The following is a 16345-nucleotide window of genomic DNA, read 5'->3' on the forward strand; positions in this document are numbered from 1 at the left end:
GGGGGAGCACTTTGGGGTCCAGGGGGGCACTTGGAGGTCAGGGAGGGGAATCTGGGGGCCCTTCGGGGTCCGGGCGGGCACTTGGGGGGCTGTAACAGGGAATCTCTGGGCCGCGGGGGATGATGGGAGTTGTAGGCGCCGGTATAATACGGTTTGATGGGGCCGCGGAGCATCACGGGAGTTGAAGGCACAGCTCCAATGGGTTCCGGTGAGGCGCGGCGCATGACGGGAGATGAAGTCCCGGCTGGAATAGCGCTCTATGGGCGCCGCGGAGCATGATGGGAGCTGTAGTTCCGGAAGTGGCTCGGAAGGCGCGTTCGGCGGTGTGGGGAAGCGCTTGGAGAAGACTTTTGCGTCCGAGCCGTGGCTGCAGGTGCTCGGGGCGAATGTATACGGCTCGGGAGCACTTGGGGGGAACCTGGGGAGCCGTAACCGGGCTCTTTAGGGCGCGGGGCACGGCAGGAGGTTTGGGCGCGGAGCTGTGTTGTGGGATGATGGGAGATGAATTCCCAGGAGTGGCTGGAAGGGGCATCTGTGGGGTCGGGAGCATTCGGGGATCCAGAGACGCTTTGGGGGGTCCCGAACAGGCACTGAGGGGGCACTCGGGGATCCTGGAGGGTTTGGGGGACACATGGGACATATGGGGGGCGATCCCGGGGTTCTGGGGAGCGCAGGGCATATTCCCAGTTCCTTCTAGCATGATCCCATTTACTCTCAACCACTCCCAGTCAGCCTCAGTGGAGTTGGACTCCCTGCCAGTATGATCGTATTCACCTCCAGCATGATCCCAGTTCATCCCAGTATAAGTCCTGTTGCTTCCAGTTACCCCCAGCATGCACCCAGGAACTCCCAGTTCCTGCCAGTTGCTCCTGGCATGACCCCAGTTGCTCACAGGTGCTCACAGTCAGCCTTAGCATGATCTCAGTAACTCCCAGTATATCCCATTTGCCCCCAACCTGGTCTCAGTTTCCCCCTGTAGGCTCCTATTCACTGCCAGTATCATCCCAATATGATTCCAGTCTCCCTCAGTGTGATCACAGTCTCTCTTGGCGTGGGCCCAGCTGCTCCCAGTATGATCCCAGTATGATGTCAGTACACAGCCAGTGCAATCTCAGCCACTGCCAGGATGATCCCAGTACAAACCAGTCCCTGCCAGTGCTGCCACTCCTGGGATCCCCCGGCCCTCTCTGTGTTCCCCCCTCCCACATCTCCCCAGAGGAGCCCCAAGGGCTGGCAGTCCCCAGCCAGGGTCCCCAGCCAGCCCCAGGCTGGATCTGCAGCCCCCAATTTTCCCAGTTTCCCTCTCCTTTTCCCCGGGCCGGGTTCCCCCCGTCCCCAGCGGGTGGGAGCAGCTGAGAGCCCCGCGCTGCCCATCCCGACCTGTCCCGGCTCCATCCCCGCTCCTGCCGTGGGCTGTGAGGGGTTTGGGAACGGGGCACCGAGGGTGTCACTGCTCCTGGGGGAGGAGGAGGAGGGATGGAAGAGGAGGGGTGAAGAAGGAGAGAGAGAAGGGATGGAAGTAGGAGCAGGAGGTGGCATTAGGGAGGGGAAGGAGGAGGGATGGAAGGGGAGGAGAGGGAGGAAGATGTTGTAAGTACTCCACAAACTCCTTCATTCTTGTCCCCCATGGGGATGTGTCCACCCTTCACAGAACACGGGCAGGAAGGGGTCTCAAAATATATCCAACATGGACCTAAGGTATTTCAGACAAAGAAGGCTCAGACTTACGAGATTTGGTCCTGGGTTCATTGTATGTGGATCACCTGGGGCAAGAAAGAGGCTGAGATTCCTCGGGTGCTATCTCTTAAACTTGGGGAAGGGGCTGGCCAGGGGATACAGGGGGGTTACAGCCAATGGGATAGGGAAAAGAAAAGGGAGGTTAGGTAGGGACTGACCTTATACAAAACCAAGGGTGAGTTCTTCCCTTGGGACAGACCATAATTTTTTAAATGAACTTCAACAGGAAGAGGAGGGACAAAGGAGGATCAGGGAAAGGAGAATGAACCAAGAGGTCAAGAACTCCCTGAATTTACAGTCCCCCTACCTGTGGGATCATCACCCCCCATCCCACAGGTGCCCCGAGAGGGGGAGCTCAGCCCAGATATCCTGGGGGGTCCCTGGGTTGGATTTTTTTGGGGGGGATATTTATGAATTAAGGACTGCAAAGCTGAGCGGAAAATGCCCCTTGTGAAGACATTGGGGGTCCCAGCATCCCTAAGTGGGGAGATGGAAACAGGGGGAGCTTTTTGGATTCCTGGCACTCCCAGCAGCCTGGGGACGGCAGGGACTGAGCAGACAGGGGACCCGAAGTACAAGTGTGACCCCCAGCAGCTGGGACAGGGGGGAAACCCTGAACACCAAAGGGGAGAGACCAGAGATGGGGAACTCCTGGGAGGCATTTTCAGGGCTGAATCTTGGTGTTTGGGAGGTTTTTATGGAAGGCTTGTGATTTCTAGAGATGGATGTGGGCAGGAGGAACCCCCTAACCCAATGTGCTTGTGAATTGTATTTTTCCCAAACCAGGATTTCCCATTCCCAGACCTTGTCCAGATGGAGGAGGAGGCTGTGAGAAGGATGCCCCAGGACACCCCGGCAGGTGAGGAGGAAGTCAGTGCCCCTTTCCCCCTCTCTCCTGCTCCATCTCCCAGCCCAGCATGGCCCCCGGCTGCAGGACAACCCCGCTGCCGACGCCGTCCTGCCAGGGACGCACTGGGGGGATCTCCTTCCCCTTCCCTCTGGCACGGAGGCAAATCCCATCCTCTCCTTGTCCTTCCTCCCCCAGACAAGGAGCTGAGGATGGAGACCAGGGAGGACAAATCCCCACGGCAGAACCTCGTGGAAGAGGCCGTTTTGAGCAGCTCCATGGTGCGAAGGAATCCAACGGGCAGGAAAAGCCTGTGAGATCCTGCAGGAGGAGGGGCTCCAAACCCAGCCCAGGGTACTCTGAGGAGGAAAGACCCACCCTGTGCCGGGAAGGCGGCCAGAGATCCAGCCAGGGCTCTGAGCTGGTGGTCCATGAGCAGCTTCAGGATGGGGAGAAGCCCTACAAGTGCTTGGAGTGTGGGAAGAGCTTCAGCCGGAGCAACAGCCTGATCCGCCACCGGATGATCCACACTGGGGAATGGGCCTACGAGTGTGGGGAATGTGGGAAGGGCTTCAGCTTCAACTCCCAGCTCATCATCCACCAGCGCATCCACACTGGGGAGAGGCCCTACGAGTGTCCTGAGTGTGGGAAGAGGTTTCAGACCAGCTCCAATCTCCTCGTGCACCAGCGGATTCACACGGATGAGAGGCCCTTCCTCTGCCCTGACTGTGGGGAGGGCTTCAAGCGGAACTCCCACCTCATCATCCACCGGCGCATCCACACTGGGGAGAGGCCCTACAAGTGTGAGGAATGTGGGAAGAGCTTCAGCCAGAGCTCCAATCTGATCTACCACCAGAGGACCCACACTGGGGAACGTCCCTATGAGTGTGGGGAGTGTGGGATGACCTTCAGCCTGACGTCCCATCTGACCATCCACCAGATGATCCACACTGGGGAGAGGCCCTACGAGTGTCCTGAGTGTGGGAAGAGGTTCCAGACCAGCTCCCATCTACTCAGGCACCAGCGGATTCACACGGATGAGAGGCCCTTCCGCTGCCCCGACTGTAGGAAGGGCTTCAAGCGAAAGTCCACCCTCATCACCCACCAGCGCATCCACACTGGGGAGAGGCCCTACGAGTGTACCCTGTGTGGGAAGAGCTTCACCCAGAGCTCTGACTTGACCCAACACCAACGGAGGCACCGGTAAGGGAAGCTCTGCAAATGCTTCAAAGTACAGGAAGAGCTTTGTGCACTGCTCCAGCTTCATCCCTCCTTGGAAAATTCAAGTTCGGCAGAGACCTGGTAATCCACGTTCCCTGTGATCCATGCTGGGAAAACACCTGTACCTTTTCCTGCCTATGGCAATGACATGATGTGGGATAAAAGAACGTGAGGGTCTGGCCGTGGCCCTTTCGTTATATTCAATCCCATCTCAGGTCCTTGCTAGAGGCAGGTGTTGGGGGTTAGGTGTCTTTTTTTTTTTTTTTAATTCTGGATTGCCTGTGGAATTTTTACCCATTAGTTGCGGGGGCGGGGGGATGGGGGCAGGGAGGGAACCTAACTATGGGTACTTGGTGGGTGATTGACAAAAGACAAAGAGTTTGGCCGGGCCCAGGGAGGGAAGGGGACAGGAAAAAAGGAGGGTGGGGACAGTTTGGCGGGCTTTTCTTCAGCTTTGGAGAAGGACACTTTGGGCACGGAGCTGTTGGGGTGGGGAGAAGGGAATTTTGCCTTCATCTAGAAGAAGCTGCTGCTGCTTCTCCTTCTTCCCTCTTTGTTGGTGGCCTCTCACCCCCTGTCCTGCGGGGACGTGTGGCAGTGCCAGGCACCACTGTGGAGCTGCTGATACACCTCAGCCACCGTCCCAGGATCTCAGCTCATCCCTGCTGTTCCAGCTGAGTGTTCCTCAGAGCCCTGCAGGAGCACCAGGACTGCCCACCCGAGGGGTTTGTGAAAAAGAAAACCTCTCCTCCATCCCGTCTCAGCTGAGAAAGCTGTCACGGGGCCCCTGGTCCTGTTTTGTTGTTATTGCTGTAGTTATTGTTGTTTGTTTGCTTGGTTATACTAATAAAGAACTGTTATTCCTATCCCCAGATCTCTGCCTAAGAGCCCCTTGATTTCAAAATTATAATAATTCGGAGGGAGGGGGGTCTACATTCTTTCATCCCAAGGGAGGCTCCTGCCCTCCCTAGCAGACACCTGTCTTCTAGAACCGAGACACTGGTTTTAGTCAGAAGCATCAGTGACCAGAAGTTGTATTTCTTTTGGTTTGGTCACATATTTGTTCCTTCTCAGTGTTCAGGCTGGGCTGTGGGGTGTCCTCATTTGCTGCATTTTCTGAGCTCCTCTTGGATCCCTTGAGCAATAGGTTGTGCCCTCTGAGGATCCTTTGTGCTCCTTGGTGACCCAGGAGAACCTTCCAGGTGGTTTTTGGGGGAGCTGCTGCTGTGATGTCACAGGAACGTTGCCGTGTCCTTGTGGTGTTCCCGTTGCTGGGGGGCACAGAGGCCTCAGTGTCAGAGCGGCTCTGGGCACCTGCTCATTGCCTGAGGATCCTCCTGCCCGAGGCATTCTCAGCAGCCAGCCCAGCCCCTGACGGGTGTCCTTCTGTCCTGGCAGGGGGACAGACAGTCTGCAGATGTGTGCAGCACAGCCAAAATGATCCAGCAAGTGGTTGCTGCAGTTTGCACTCTGGACTCTGTGGCTTCTGATGGGTATTTTTTAACCCACTGGGCCCCTAAGTCGAGGACTTCCCCAGGTGCACCATATGTGCCTTTGGGATTGCTCTGGGCTTTCTGTTCTTCCTTTGGAAGAGAGTTGATTTTGAAAGAAAATTGCCATTAAGATCATTAAGATGTCATTCATTTGGGAGAGCTCCTGGCAGCAGCTTCTTAAAGAAGGGGTTGTTTGTAGCCAGCAGGGTGTGCACAGCATTTGGAATGGAGCCTGGGGGGGATCTGTTCCCCAAGAGGAGAGTCTGTGGCAGTGGAGCCTGGCACTCCCTCTGTTTGCTCACCCAGCCAAAAACTGGACACAGCCTTGTATTTTGTGCTGTTCTCTCGCTTGCTGTGTGATCCAAAAGGACTGTGGCTCCAGGAGGGAAGTTGTGAAAGCAAAATGCTCTGTTGGCATTGACTTGTTGTGTGGGATTTTCCAGCAGAGGCAGCTTTTTCTCCTAACAGCATCTGGTTCAGGTGAAGGTCCCCTCACACATGGATACTGGGAAGCTCCTTCTTCGGTGAGCAGGAAAGGAACCTTTGGTGTTCAGAGATCCCAGTTGTTCCCTTTCAACACCAGTATGAGCCCAGTAAGCTCCAGTATGATCCTTGTCACATGGCAGCACTCCCAGGATGGTCCCAGTTGCCTCTGACTAGATCAACCCAGTCAGTCCCAGTATGATGCCATTGGCTCCCAGTGTGCTCCGAGTTGCTCCCAGTCACCCCCAGTATGGGGGATGATGTGCATGGTGTGTTCCCAGTCATTCTCAGATACTCCCAGTATGAGTCCAGTCACTCCCAGTATGATCCAAAATTGGATTGCTGGGAGGCCTCATGGAATCCTGGAGACCATTGTGACACTCTAGGGCCCCATGGAACCGTGGTGACACCAAGTTGTCTGGGAGTGTTGATGTGCTGCAGGGTAGGAGGGCTCTGCACAGGGACCTGGACAGGCTGGATCCAGGGCCCAAACCCAACAAGGTGAGGTTTAACAAGTCCAAGTTCCAGGTCCTGCACTTTGGCCCCAACAACCCCTGCAGTGCTACAGGCTGGGGACAGAGTGGCTGGACAGCAGCCAGGCAGAAAGGGACCTGGGGCACTGATGGACAGCAGGCTGGGCATGAGCCAGCAGTGTGCCCAGGTGGCCAAGGAGGCCAATGGCTCCTGGCCTGGATCAGGAATGATGTGGTCAGCAGGGGCAGGGCAGGGATTCTTCCCCTATGCTTGGCACTGGTTGGACAGCACCTCGAGTGCTGTGTCCAGTTCTGGGTCCCCAATTTAGGAAGGCCATGGAGGGGCTGGAGTGTGTCCAGAGAAGGGCAACAAGGCTGGTGAGGGGTCTGGAGCACAAGGCCTGTGAGGAGCAGCTGAGGGAGCTGGGATTGTTTATCCTGGAGAAGAGGAGGTTCAGGGAAGACAAGGCAATGTCAGGGCACAAGCTGAACTTGATGATCTCCAAGGTCTTTTCCAACCTTGCTGATTCTGTGATTCTCTCAAACCACCCTTGGAGCAGGTGCAGGATAAGCCCTGGGCCTCCTCTTCACAAGGTCCAGCAGCCCAGGTCCCTCAGCTTCTCCACACAGGCCCCAAAGGCCATCCTGTCAGTCCTGCAGAGCCTCTCCAGCTCCTCCTCCTTGCCCAGAACAGGGAGCCCCACAGCCAGACACAGCAGCCCAGATGTGCCCCCCTGGCCTGTGCTGCCTCTGGCCAGGGAGCAGCACGAGGCCCTGCAGGACCCTGCAGACAATTCCTGAAGCACTTGTAGGATGATCCTGCTCCCCATGGGACATTCCCATGGTGCCAAGTGGGGAACTGAAATGAGAGAGGAAAGGGCAAACAGGGATGGGCTGTTAGCAGGGGAGGGAACAGGGGTGTGCAATAGGAAGAAATCTGGAGCAGAAAGAGGAAAGAAAGCAAAGGGGAAGCAAAGGAAATGCTCAGGGCAGTTTGGAGGTGGCTGCCAGGCAGCCCTGGCTCTGAGCAACAACGTCTGCAGTGGCACAGGAAACTCACAGCTCATGGGAACAAACTTTCTGTGTGACTTCAGAGGCCACAACAACCCTGAGTGGTTTCCCTCCTGTCCCCCCAGCCCTTCCTGGCCCCAGGGGCTGATGGCATTTGTGCTCCCTCAGGTTCATCTCCCCACTGCAGCACCATGGGGGTGCTGACGCCTGCTCTGGGCAGTGCAAACAGGGGCTCCTGAGCCAGTGCTGCCGTGGCTGTGCCTGCAAGGATGCGGCACCTCTCTGAGCTGGGGGAGAGGCCAGGGCTGCACAGGGGGGATGTTGTTGGCAGCTCCATGAGGACGCTCTGGGACGCTGCCCTGGGGTGTCCAGCACAGTGGGGATGGATCAGCCCCTGCTCTGCTGCTCCTTCCCATCTCTCCCAGGGACCTTGCAGAGCCCCAGCCATGCTGTTTGTCCCCAGCCTGCCCACGGCCACCCTGGGGCTGCTCACGGGGATTTTCTGTGCTGAGCTTTGGCCTGGCCGTGTTCTTGAGAGAGCCTGGGCAAGGAGCCTGGAGCCCCCAGGCCCTGCCCTGAGGCGTCAGCGCTGCCCCAGCAGTGCCCATGGCCTGTCCCTGCTGCAGCCCCGGCACTGCCACCCCCAGGGCTGTGCCCGGCCCCGAGAGCACTCAGGCCCTGCAGCAACACCAGGGCCAGGAGGGCAGCGGGGCAGTGGCACGGGAGCAGCACTGGCAACACCAAGTGCTGCTGCTCCTGGGCACAGCTGCTGTGCCAGCACTGATCTGCCCCCAGCTCTGCACACAGACACTGCTGCTGCAGCTCCAGAGAAGGGAACAAAAGGGGCATCTCTGGAGAAAACTTTGCTGGGAAACCCTTTCATTCATTGAAAGCCACCAAGAGCACAGGCCCTCATGGACACAGTCTGTGGCCACAGGGATGGTGGAGAGAAACAAAATGAGAAATGGCACAAACAATGACATTTTTTGTGGACAGGATTAAAAAAGGAAAACACAGAAAACCTCCAAAACTAAACTAACAGGAAGTATCAAAGGTGATTTTTATTATAAGTGATTTGCAGAAATGTGCCAGGAGTTTAATGTTTCCAAAACCATCCAGTCATCAGTGTCCACACTGCAGCCTTGAGCTCCTGGTTCCTCAGGCTGTAGATGAGGGGGTTCAGGGCTGGAGGCACCACCGAGTACAGAACTGACAGGGCCACATCCAGGGATGGGGAGGAGGTAGAGGGGGGCTTCATGTAAGCAAATGTGCCAGTGCTGAGGAACAGGGAGACCACAGCCAGGTGAGGGAGGCAGGTGGAAAAGGCTTTGTGCCGTCCCTGCTTAGAGGGGATCCTCAGCACAGCCCTGAAGATCTGCACATAGGAGAAAACAATGAACACAAAACAGCCAAGTGCTAAACAGACACTGACTGCAATGAGCCCAAGTTCCCTGAGATAGGATTTGAAGCAGGAGAGCTTGAGGATGTGTGGGATTTCACAGAAGAACTGTCCCAGGGCATTGCCCTGGCACAGGGGCAGGGAAAATGTATTGGCTGTGTGCAGCAGTGAATAGAGAAAGCCACTGGCCCAGGCAGCTGCTGCCATGTGGGCACAAGCTCTGCTGCCCAGGAGGGTCCCGTAGTGCAGGGGTTTGCAGATGGACACGTAGCGGTCGTAGCACATGATGATCAGGAGGGAAAACTCTGCTGAGATGAAGAACACAAAAAGAAATACTTGTGCAGCACATCCTGTGTAGGAGATGTCTCTGGTGTCCCAGAGGGAATTGTGCATGGCTTTGGGCACAGTGGTGCAGATGGAGCCCAGGTCAGTGAGGGCCAGGTTGAGCAGGAAGAAGAACATGGGGCTGTGCAGGTGGTGGCTGCAGGCTACGGCGCTGATGATGAGGCCGTTGCCCAGGAGGGCAGCCAGGGAGATGCCCAGGAAGAGGCAGAAGTGCAGGAGCTGCAGCTGCCGCGTGTCTGCCAATGCCAGCAGGAGGAAGTGGCTGATGGAGCTGCTGTTGGACATGCACTGTGGCTTCACATGGGAACCTGTTAATGAAGAAAAAGAGCTGTGACAAATCAGGAGAGACTGGGACTCACCCACCTTTGTTCCTGTGCTGGGAAAATCTTTACCCAGGTCCCTGCCTGACCTCCAGCTGTGCTGTCTGAGTGTGCCAGAAGCAGCCAGGCTTGTGCCTGGAGGCTCTCCAGGAGCCATCACTGTCCTGCTGCCCTGGGTTTGTGGCCATGCAGGAGAGGGACAAGGCTGTAAATTCAGGATTTGTCAGAGGATTGACTCCTAATGTGGAAAGGTTTGTTGCCATCTGCATACACACTTCTAAAATATGTCAGGAGTTGGTTTTAGGAATTGTTTTACTGCCCACAAATCATTCCTGGTTCTCTGAGGTCAGAAATCCCCAGCATTTCTTCTGCACTCAGAATTTCCCACTGAGAGATGTGAGAGGCAAAGGATTCCCTGTGGCTTAGGGAAGGTGAGGGCCTGGATGGGCTTGTTCCCAACTGCCCTGGGTTTGCACCTTTGGTTGGAATCAGAGCACAATCACACTCCCGTGTCACCCTGGCATAAACCAGACCCTGCTCAGAGCAGAGGGATCCCTGAATGTCTCACCCTCTCTCAAGGTCTCTGGGCAAGGTCTCAGCACCCCCCTCTGCCAAGGACACTCACGGCTCCCTTGGCAAAGCCAACAGCATTTCCTCAGCTGTGGCATCTCTGCCCTTCCCTGTGGGACATTCAGGGAACTCTGAGAGGCTTTGGCACAGATTTGCAGCCAGGAGGGCAGCTCAGAGCTTGGAAGGGCACAGCAAGGAGATCCCCAGGTGTGCCCATGATGGGATCTCAGGGACAGGGCTCAGCTCATTCCCCTTTCCCATGGACTGCTTTGCCCACAGCCCCACAGGTCACAGGGAAGCTGGGACACCCCATTCCCATGGACACACCTGCCTGGCAGCAATCCCAAGGGCAGGGCCTGACTCAGCTGCTGCAGATGCCAGAGCCTCCCAGAGAGGCCCAGATACCAATGACAATATCAGAGCAGTGCATTTAGGCCGTTTAGGAGGCTCCCAGCAGAGAGACTGAGCACCCAAACTTACAATTCTGGCAACTCTGTAAATGTTCCAACACTACTTTGCTGATCCTGGTGTGTCCCCTTCAACTCAGAATGTTCTGTGATTCTGGGATTACAATTCCTCTTCTGCTTCTCTCATCTCCCTGTCGTCTATAATCAAAAGAGAAAAAGAACTCCTGGCAACAGTGTTAGAACAGTAAAGTAAAAACCAGACCTTTATTGGAAGCTTCCAGGTGTCCCAGTGGGGATGGGGCACACCCGGCCCCTTATTTCAACAATTTATTAAGGTTGACTAATTAGGATATTTAACAGAAACGTTCAATAGGAGATTCAGCTGCCCCAGTTACACACCCAAGGGTCAACCCATTGGAGTAGGTCCAAGGGTTTCTTTGCCCCACTTTTTATTATGACTGCTCACATTCTGGTTAGAAAACAAAATGTTCTTCTTGTAGCTCCTCTTTCTGATGATAAGACCATTTAGTATTTTAGAAATATATTTAGAAAATCATATTATTGTTCTAAAATCTAAGAGAAAGTTTAAGAAACATAATAGAATTAATTAAGGATAATAGTTATATAAGTATGTAATAGTAGGTTAATAGAGTTAATTAAGGATTATAATTTTATAATTACATAATAATAGTTTACAGATCTAAAAATATATTAAAATATATATAAAAAGCAAAAATCTTTTTGTCATCATCTCAGCTTTCCCACCCTGCTTAAAGCAAGAAATTGAACACAGTCTCAGGAAAGCTCCTGATCTTTACAGCAATTCCAGTCTCACCTTCTTTTGGGAAGTGTCCTCCGGAGCTGTGCCCAGGCTGGACTGGAGCTGGGAGCAGCCCTGCCCCACACAGCCCCTCTCAGCAGCAGCACCTGCCCTGCTCAGGGTGGCTCCTTCCCCCCACAGCTTCTCCCCAGCGCTGGGAGCAGCTCCCCGGGCCGGCTGAGAGCTGTCCCTGGCAGGCAGCAGAGTCCCTGCCCCAGCACAGCGCCCTGGGCTGCAGGACCCTGCTCTGCAGGACAGCCCTGGGCACCCCTGGCTGCTCTGCACAAGGGACAGGCAGAGAATGTACTCACAGAGTCTGTAGGCACTGGGATGTTCCAGCTTGAGGAGATGCCTCCAGGAGCTGCAGCTGCATTGTCCTGCAGCCAGAGGCTTCCTGTGTCAAGGGCTGGCAGTGATTCTGCCCCAGGCACTTCTCAGCACCTTCCCAGCCCTGACTGATTGAAGCTCTCTGTGCCTCTGGGCTGTGCCCAGGGTGGCTGCAGGCAGTGCCCCAGCCCTGCTGGGCTGGCAGAAGAGCTGCTCAGCAAGAGAAATGTGCTTTTGAAGCTCTTCTTGGTTTCCAGGAGCTGCCTCTGTGCCAGGAGCCTGGCCCAGCTCAGCAGCACAGACACAGCAGCAGGACTTGAATGAGCCTCTTGGGGCTTTGTGCTGAGGCCCTGAACATCAGTCCCTGAGAGGGAGGGTGTCTTAGTTTAGGGCAAATTAGGAAGGAAAACTCTAAATGGGGATTTCCCTAGGGAAATGCCCCTCCCCACTAACTGGTCCGGGAAAAAGAAAAAATTTCTTAGAGAGAAGTGGAAAAAGCTGTTTATTTAACAGAAATTGAGTAATATTAAATAATAAAACCTCTTGCTGTTCGATGGGATGGCCAGTCTAGGAAGAAAAGTCCTTTTCATGTGGTGTAGCTCGGCTCGCTCAGGTTCTTATCAGTCCCTCCGGCGCTGGAAAGTGCCGAGGCCCAGGCCCCGGTGGGCCACAGGCGTGAGCTCCTGGGGTTTGGCTGGGTGTTCAGTCCAGAGCAGGCTTGCACAGATCCAAGAAAATTGGGAAAAAAACAAACAAAGGTCCAGGGAACTCTTCTGCCTCAGCTAGCTAGAACTAACTAAAAACCAGAGAGAAGCTCTGTCCCGCTGTCTGTCCGTGCTGCAGACACCACAGTCCAGGAGCGGGATGTGTGGGAGTGATGTTTTTCCTTAACACAAACTGCACGCTTCTTCTTCCCCCTCTCTTGCTCTCAAAGCCAGTCTTAAAGGTGCAGAACTTAATATATAACATAAACCAGACGATTGGGGATACCAGTATCATAAAGTCACCCCAGGACAGAGGGGAAGAAAGCTCTCAAGAACTCCAAGTCAGAATCCAACTCCAAAGTTCCTTTTCCTTTTAATGGGTCCCACTGAGGGACGTGACTGAGAAAGTGTCCCCAGGCCCCAGGCAGAGCAGAGAACTGCAGGCACTGATGACAGCTGGGGACAAAGAGAAGCCAAGGCTTGGTGCCCTGGGCCACAGCAGCCAATGCTGTGCCAGCAAGGGCTGTGAGGAGACACCTTGTCCTGAGGCCCTGGGGCCTCCTGGCACAGCCCCAGCAAGGCTGGCCACTGTCACCCCCTTGGCCTGCCCTCAGCATCCCCCCTAGCCCACATGCCAGTGGCCTCAGGGATCTGCTGGAAGGAGTCCCTGGGGAGCCTTGCTCAGGAATGGCCCTGGGGGGCTCCTTCATGCTCCCAGGGACTGCAGCTTTTCCAAAGCACTTTGGCTTTTGCCTTGGAGTCTCTGAGAGCTTTGTGCAATCCTGGCCTCCAATTATCTGCTGTAATTAGTCCCTGGAGAGGCTTTGTCAGTAACAACACTCAGTGGGGCTCATTAATGCTTCAAGGTACTTCAGGTTCTTAAGGTACTTTCCTTTTTCCTTCCCACACTGAGTCTCTGAGAAGTTTGTGCAGTCATGGCCCCAATTATCTGCTTTAACGAGTCCCTTGGGAGCTTTGCATTGACACTCAGTGGGGCTCAGCAATACTTTGAGATACTCAGGGCTTTTCAGCTACTTTGGATTTTCCTTCCCAAACTGAGTCTCTGGGAGGTTTCTGTGCAATCCTGGCCTTGAATTCTCTCCTCCAAGGAGTCCATGAGGAGCCTGTGCTCGGGATGAACCTCAGTGGGATCCATTAATGCCTCAAGAAACTTTGGGTGTTTCTTCTGACTTGGACTCCTGGAAAGGTTTGTGCAATCTCCTCTCAAGGCCCTGAGGTTCAAGGGCTCAGCTCCAAATGCACCACGGGGCTCATTAGGATCAAGCAAGTCCTAACAAATCATGGCTGTGTTTTAATTTCCCTCTGGTCTGGTGCAGTTCTTAGGAAAGTTTCCTACAATCGTTAGGGAGAAATAGTTCAAAGAGCTTCTAGGAAATACTTATTCCTATTATAAAGGTGTCTTTTATTCCTGTTCTCTTTAGAGCAGAGGTGATTGCAGCATTCAGTGATGGATATTGATCCAGGGTCTCTCCTAAGGAGGTCTGGCCGGGTCAGAGAAGCTGTGCCTTGAGGTCTGACCCAGTGGGGACAACCTTGCTCCACATTCCCCAGCCCCATCCTGTCTCTCCTCACTCCCCTGGGACCTGCTTTGCTCACAGAACTGGCTGCACTCAGGCAAAGAGGGGTTTTCCTTCTTTGATTTTAGCAATCTAAAACTGCTGAGTTTCCCCATGGAAAACAGACACCCTCCTCAAGTGTGTGCCAAGGCCAAGGTGCCACCAAGGAGGTTCCCCTTCCCCAAGGCAGAACCACACAAGGAATGTTTCAGACACACAGGGAGTTCTACAAGAAACACAACCCCAGAGTTGGCTGAAGGCAGAATTAGAGCAGCTGCTGAAGGACAGACAAGCTTTGAACTCCTTGCAGCTGAAAGCACCAAGTGGGTTGTTGGGAGGTGTGTGAGTGAGGCAAGAGTGAGGGAAGGGAAATGCAGAGAGCCCTGGAAGTGTTTCTGTGCAGACAGGCTGCTCCAAGGGCAGCGTTGGACTTCTCTGGGGGCAACTGTGAGGTGGGGTCACTGCAGAGAGAGCTCCCCAGTGACCTCACAATACCCCCTGTGATGTCACACAGCCACCTGTGATGTCACAGCCCACTCAGTGATGTCACACAACCTGCCCCAGGATGTCACACCACCATTCTGTGGAGTAACATCCTGCTCTGTGAAGTCACAGCGTCTCTTACATGTCACAAAACTACTTCATGATGTCACCTATCCTCCACACAGCCACGTTTGATTTCATAGTTCACTCTATGATCTCACAGTTGGCACTGTGATGTCATACAACCTGTCCTGAGATGTCACATGGCTTTTCTGGGATGTCACTGCCCACTAGGATTTCATATCACAACCATGTGGTGTCACAGCCTGGTCTGTGATGTCACACAATCAATCAGTGATGGCACAGCCTGCTCTGTGGTGTCATATATCTAATGTCATGATGTCACAGCCTTCTTTGTGATGTCACAGAATCCCCTCTATGATGCCATAGCTGCTCAGTGACCTCACACAACAAACTCTGTCATGTCACAGCCCCATCTGTGACCTCACACAACCCACTCGGAGCTGTCACACAGCCCCTTTCTGACATCCCAGCTGCTCTGGGGCTCCAGGACACAGCCACAGAGGTGCCGCTGTGACACAGCCCCCTCTGGCACATCCCACAGCCCCTGCCAGTGCTGAGCCCCTGGCAGCTCTGTCTGGGCCTGCTCGTGTCCCTGAGCTGCCCTGGCAGGGCCCCAGCCCTGCTGGGCTGTGCTCAGGAGCTGCTCCTGGCCAGAGCTGTCTCTCTGCAGCGCTGCCCTTGCCAGGAGCTGCCTCTGGGCCAGGAGCCCGGCCCAGCTCAGCAGCACAGACACAGCACCAGCACTTTCATCACCCTCTCGGGCTTTTGGGGCTCTTGGCATCACACTCAGTCCCTCAGAGTGTGCTCCAGAAACTTCTCAAGAGCTCCAAGTCAGATGGAAACACTGAAGTTTCTTGTAGTTGAAATGAGAGACAGGAGTGAGAAAGCGTCCCCAGGTTCCAGGTAGAGCAGAAGACTGGAGGCCCTGATGGCAGCTGGGGACAAGCAAGGGAAAGGTGTCTGTGGTGCTGAGCAAAGCTGGATGTGTTTCAGGAATGCCAAGGGCCAAGGGCTGAGCCCCAGCCCCTGGCAAGGCAGATGCTGTCCCTCCCTCATTGCTCAGGGCTCTTCCCGGGGCACTGGCATGTGGGGATGTGCAATGCCAAGGGCAGCACCATGGGGCGGCCCCTGCCAGGCTGCTGAGCAGGGACAAGGAGGCAATGAGGCCCCAGGGCTGCCAGGGTCACTTGTCCCCTGCTGGCCTCAGGCCCAGGGCCAGCAGCCATGGCCAAAGGGCTGCACAAGTTGCCTCTGGCAGGGCCTTGCAGCTGCACAGCCCAGAGCCTTCAGCCTCTACCTGCTGCTTATGTGATGAGGCCTCCAAATCCCATCCTGGGAGATTTTTGGGTCCTCTCCATGGTCTGTAAAAATGGAAACACTGGTCAAAGTTATTTTCTACCAAATCATGCATTGACAAGGATCAATATAATTAAGCTGAAGAAGAATGGATTTGGATTTGTTAGAAGGAGGAAATATTTTACAATCAGAGTGGCACAAAACTGCAACTGCTTTTCCAGACAAGTGGATGCCACATCCCAGAACTGCTCCCAGAGCAGGAGCTCTGTGCAACCTGACACAGTGAAAGCCCCTCCCCTCTCCAAGGATGGAATTGCTGTTGTGTGGGTTCTCTCATGTGCTGGGTGCCCTCACAACCCTCCTGGCCAGAATGTCTGCTGAGGGCCAGCCAGGCTGCTGCAGTGGCACTGACCTCACAGCCATCACCACTGCAGACATGTCCCCTGGGCCTGGCTCTCCCCTTTCCTCTGTCCCTGCCTTGTCTCTGCTGGCATGAAGAGTTTGTTCATTATTATCTTGTCCCCAGGGTGCTGGGGCCAATTACTTCCCAGTCAGGCTCCTGGAGCAGAAGTGGCTTTTCAGAGCCCAGCCAGAAATGAGCCCTGAAGCAGCAGCTCTGCAGTGCTGGCCACCAGGCCGGGGTGCCAAGGGAGCCTTCTGGCCATGCCCTGGAAGCAGCTGCTGCTGCCAAGGTGCCTTTGGTGCCTCAGGCTGTCCCTGGCACAGCGCCCAGCACGGCACTCTGCAT

At 54.9% G+C, this 16345-nt stretch overlaps 2 protein-coding genes across 2 annotated transcripts; one reads left to right on the forward strand and one right to left on the reverse strand.

Moving 5' to 3' along the window:
* The first annotated feature begins 293 nt into the window (after positions 1-293).
* Positions 294-3791, forward strand: LOC106628872 (uncharacterized). Its single transcript, XM_088063834.1, is given in 4 exon segments — positions 294-373; positions 2524-2596; positions 2783-2868; positions 2871-3791. Coding segments are annotated over 3 exon segments (1053 nt in total). The 5' UTR covers positions 294-373; positions 2524-2550.
* A 4570-nt stretch (positions 3792-8361) lies between these two features.
* LOC102102171 (olfactory receptor 14A16-like) lies at positions 8362-11675 on the reverse strand. Its single transcript, XM_088063858.1, has 3 exons — positions 11438-11675; positions 10380-10504; positions 8362-9317 (listed from the first exon to the last, which is right to left on the reverse strand). The coding sequence occupies exon 3, from the start codon at positions 9292-9294 to the stop codon at positions 8362-8364; it is 933 nt and encodes a 310-aa protein (XP_087919984.1). The 5' UTR covers positions 9295-9317; positions 10380-10504; positions 11438-11675.
* Positions 11676-16345: the final 4670 nt, after the last annotated feature.

The sequence above is a fragment of the Pseudopodoces humilis genome, chromosome 18 (genome assembly GCF_049639895.1).
Source record: "Pseudopodoces humilis isolate 2021_Gansu_Grassland_sample_001 chromosome 18, ASM4963989v1, whole genome shotgun sequence".
NCBI classification, from domain to species: Eukaryota; Metazoa; Chordata; class Aves; order Passeriformes; family Paridae; genus Pseudopodoces; species Pseudopodoces humilis.

Bases quoted from the DNA above. Each gene is read 5' to 3' on its own strand.
- LOC102102171 (XM_088063858.1), bottom strand. From the start codon at position 9,294: ATGTCCAACAGCAGCTCCATCAGCCACTTCCTCCTGCTGGCATTGGCA.